The sequence below is a fragment of the Gastrolobium bilobum genome, unplaced genomic scaffold (assembly GCF_033153095.1).
Source record: "Gastrolobium bilobum isolate Gb01-03AN ecotype WA unplaced genomic scaffold, APGP_CSIRO_Gbil_v1 utg2307, whole genome shotgun sequence".
Classification (NCBI taxonomy): Eukaryota; Viridiplantae; Streptophyta; class Magnoliopsida; order Fabales; family Fabaceae; genus Gastrolobium; species Gastrolobium bilobum.
Genome location: NW_026897512.1, coordinates 1,378 through 5,886, shown reverse-complemented (window position 1 = coordinate 5,886; position 4,509 = coordinate 1,378). Strand labels below are relative to the sequence as shown.

Here is a 4,509-nt window from a genome sequence, read left to right as displayed (position 1 = left end):
GTGTCAAACTTTAAATTTGACACTGGTGTCAAAAGATCTTATCCCATATATATATATATGGGAAAAATTACTCTTATGCTACATATGATAACGTTCTTTCCTATACACCCTTCGATAATTGTACCATCTTTTTCTTTTCTTTTTATTTTTCAGATGATGGAGCCCACAAATTTATCTTTATGACATGAGATAACTTATCTCCTTTAACATGAGATTAATAAAATCGTATATATATATATATGTGTGTGTGTGTGTGTGTGTGTGTGTGTGTGTGTGTGTGTGTGTGTGTGTGTGTGTGTGTGTGTGTGTGTGTTATGGATATGAATATCATATCCCAACTACCTACTAGAATATCTGGTGAGATATGGAATCAGCAACATCTCAACAACTCCAAACAGCCAAAGGTTATAAGATAAGGATCACATCCCAACAGAAGGAGGGTTGAATCCTACTACGATTGGGGGATCTCAAAAGGCACAAGCCTAGGAAGGTAATCCTATAAATAAGAGCCTAAGGACCCCAGGTAAACACTCAGAACTCATTTATTACTTCTGCCCACACTGTGCACACACCCACCCCTTGGCTATAAGCCTATTGCTTGTGCGCAGTGATTGGGACCTCGGCTGTAAGCCTAGTATACACTTGATATACACTATCTCTGAGCGCATACCTTACGGTATAGCAATACGGTCTATCCAGGACTAAACATTGGCGCCGTCTGTGGGGAATCCGTAAATTTCGACTCCCACCCCACGATGACGAACACACGTTCGACGTCGGGAACATCCCAAATGCCTCCGCGTCAACCACAGTCTCAACCTTATGGCATGCCTCAACACCAACCCGCGTCGGAACAGCCCCAATTGGAACCAGACCCGGTGCTGGTTGAGGTACAGGTCGGCGAGGTCGGCACACAAGGACCGACTCCCAGACCCCAGCTGAACGCAACAGTTGCGGCAGTTCGTCAGCCTCCACACAGTGAGCCGCCAAACGTGACAAACATGGCCATGGGAGCAATCCTTCAAAGGTTGCAAGAGATGGAAAACAGATTTCTGACCCAGCAGCGCATGGATGCCCAAAGGATGGCGACGGTGGAGGCTGAACTGAGGACTTTGAACGCGGAAGGCCAGACTAGGGGAACCGGAGGGGTCGCAAACAACCGACCTCCCCAACAACATGCGGAAGGCGTACTTCAGAACGCCGCAGGCACCCAGCATCAGAACGCTGAAGACCTCCGGCATCAAAATGTTGGAGAACGACCTAGAAGGCCCGACAATGCTGGCGAAGGAGGACCGCGGCAACTGAACGCGGCCCCACTCGAAGGGCACGCCCAGAATGAGCAGAACCTTAACCTCGGTAACAACCGAAATGGTGGTGGGCCGAACGAACACCAGGACGAAGAGGCTAATGATAGCCCATTCACAGAGAGGCTCATGAACTTGGCCATTCCGCCGAGATTCAAAGGCACCAGGATACCTCCATACGACAGAAGTCAGGACCCAGAAGCCCATTTAGAGGCTTTTAAAACCGAGATGCTATTCAACGGGATCACTGGACCTATTAAGGCCAGGATCTTTGCGACAACGCTGACTGGCCAAGCGATGACTTGGATAACCAGGCTCCCTAGGAACTCAATCGACTCGTTTGAGGACCTAGCTCGGACCTTCCGACTTAACTTTTCAACAAGCAGGGTGCATCCGATGCCAGCCTATGCTTTAGGAAGAATCCGGCAGAAGGAGAACGAATCGCTGAGGAAGTACCTCGACCGATTCAAGGATGCCGCCCTCAAGGTACGCGGGTTAACTGAAGCAGTGCACCTCCACTTAATCATCTCGGGATTGGATGGTGATTCCCCATTGGCGAGATCCATCTATAAGAACCCAGTGAACGATCTGGAGGGGTTCAGGAGAAGGTCGGACAAATACATTGACGTGGAGGACATGCAAAAGGTTTATGTCGAATCACGAGGACGAAGCCCTACTCGTCGGAGCCCGAGTAGGAAAAACAACAAAGATCGGGATCAGAAGGGATCCAAAAAAGCAAAGGACACTCGTGATAAAAGGTCGGAAGACCGGTCACCAAGGAGGAGATATGATGACTATACACCCTTAAGCATGGCTAGATCTAAGATATGGAAAGAGGTAGCACATACCGAAATGCGCAACGTCGAGAGACCTCGACCTCTCAGAGCCAAGTTCGGGTTAGATAAAAGCAAATACTGCGCATTCCATGACCAAAACGGTCACTACACAGATGATTGTTGGGACCTCTGGGATGCAATTGAGAAACACGTCAGGGAGGGAAAGTTAAAGCAGTATATCATCCGAACACAGGGCAAGAAAAATAATAAGCGCAAGCACAGTAGCCGAAGCCGAAGTCGAAGCCCAAAGAGAGAGGATCGAAAGGACCAAAGAAAGGACCGACCTTCCAAAGGCAAAGAGGTCGATGAAAAGGACGACGCTTTTCCTGAAGCCGAGTTCGAATGCAACGTGATAAGTGGAGCCCTAGGAGGAGGAGGAGACTCGGCCAACGCCCGGAGAAGATACCTAAAAGAGGTCATGTCGGTAAGGGACAGGCCAACTTTCAAAGAAAAGGACGGCGAGCCGGCTCCCCCAAGACTGTTCTTCACTCAGGAGGAACTAGCGAGGGTTGTACCCGGACACACTGACGGGTTGGTGATCACCGGAGTACTAGTCAACTGCCGAGTCAAAAGAATTTTTATTGACCACGGAAGTTCAGCTGACATCATTCTATGGGACGCTTTCCAGAGGATGAACTTGGACGAGAAGGACTTGAAGCCATATATCACTGAGCTGTCGGGTTTAATGGAGCGGCGTCCCCTCCAAAAGGCTACATCGACCTAAAACTGACATTGGGCACGAAGGATTCGTTCCGATCTGGTAGGGTTCGTTTCGTTGTAATGGACACCTCGTCTTCCTACAACGTAATTATAGGTCGCTCCACAATTCATGAATGGGATATGCTGATCTCCACCAAACACCAAGCATTGAAAATGCCTGGGATGAACAACGAGGTCGTCACCATAAGAGGCGATCAAGAAGAGTCAAGAAAGTGCTACTACGAGACTCTACGAGTCCATCATGGAAATCCATCATCTCCAACTCGGCTTAAAGAAGGAGGAACCAAAGGCCAATCCCTGAAGACCTGCGGAAGAGAGGTCAACTTGGTTGAGCTCGATGTAAGGGAGGAACTCTTGGCACCTCGTCCTGAACCCCAAGGAGAATTGGAGGATGCCGACATTTCAGAAGACAGCGAAGGACGCACCAAGGTCGGAAAAGACCTAAGCACGGAATTCAAAGAGGAGCTGGTTTCTCTGTTAAAAGAAAACCGAGACGTTTTTGCGTGGAAAGCTTCAGAAATACCTGGAATTGATCCAACCTTCTGCTGCCACAAGCTCTCCATGTACCACGGTTCACGGCCAGTATCCCAAAAGAAGAGGAAGATAGGGACAGACCGACGTCAGGCATTAAATGAGCACGTCGACGAGCTGTTGGCAGCCGCATTCGTGAGGGAAATACAGTATACCACCTGGCTGTCCAACGTAGTAATGGTAAAAAAGCCAAGTGGGAAATGGAGGATATGTGTGGACTATATCGACCTCAATAAGGTCTGCCCAAAAGACTCATACCCCATGCCAAGCATTGACCAGTTAGTTGACAATTCGTCAGGATTTCAGCTGTTATCGTTTATGGACGCGTACTCAGGGTACAACCAAATTCCGCTACACCTCGAGGACCATGAGAAAACTGCATTCATCACCGAGAAGGGAAACTTTTGTTACAAAGTCATGCCTTTCGGTCTCAAAAATGCAGGGGCGACATATCAGCGGATGATGAACCGCGTTTTTCAAGGGCAGATCGGAAGAAACCTTGAGGTATACATTGACGACATGATAGTTACGTCGTTGCAAATGTCTGCTCATATAAACGACCTCAGGGAAACTTTTGAGCAGCTGAGAGCTCACAGGATCAGGCTGAACCCGGCGAAATGCGCTTTTGGGGTACCAGCTGGAAAGTTCCTGGGCTTCATGCTTACCAACCGGGGAATAGAAGTGAACCCCGACAAGTGTAGGGCCGTGCTCGAAATGAAGCAGCCCGAAAGTAAAAAAGAATTTCAACAGCTCACTGGACGCCTTGCGGCTCTAACCAGATTCTTGCCCAAATCGGCGGAAAAGGCTTTGCCTTTCTTCAAGCTTCTCGAAAAGGAAGCCGAATTCGGATGGGGAGAAGAATGTAAGAACGCATTCGAAAATATTAAAAGTTGCCTGGCCACTCCTCCCGTACTGACCAAACCAGAACCTGGGGAAATGCTGATCTTATACTTATCAGTCGGGGAAGAGGCCGTCAGTGCCGCCTTGGTACGAGAAAATGACAAATCACAACAGCCGATCTACTTTGTGGGTCGGGCCTTGCAAGGGCCCAAGCTTCGTTACCAGAAGCTCGAGAAAGTCGCATTCGCACTACTTACCACGGCGAGGAGGCTCCGACC

The 4,509-nt window shown here is 49.0% G+C and overlaps 1 protein-coding gene across 1 annotated transcript; it reads left to right on the top strand.

Moving 5' to 3' along the window:
* The first annotated feature begins 755 nt into the window (after window positions 1–755).
* LOC133307528 (uncharacterized) lies at window positions 756–2,864 on the top strand. Its single transcript, XM_061508051.1, has one exon. It carries the CDS (start codon window positions 756–758, stop codon window positions 2,862–2,864), a length of 2,109 nt encoding a protein of 702 aa, XP_061364035.1.
* The last annotated feature ends 1,645 nt before the right edge of the window (window positions 2,865–4,509 follow it).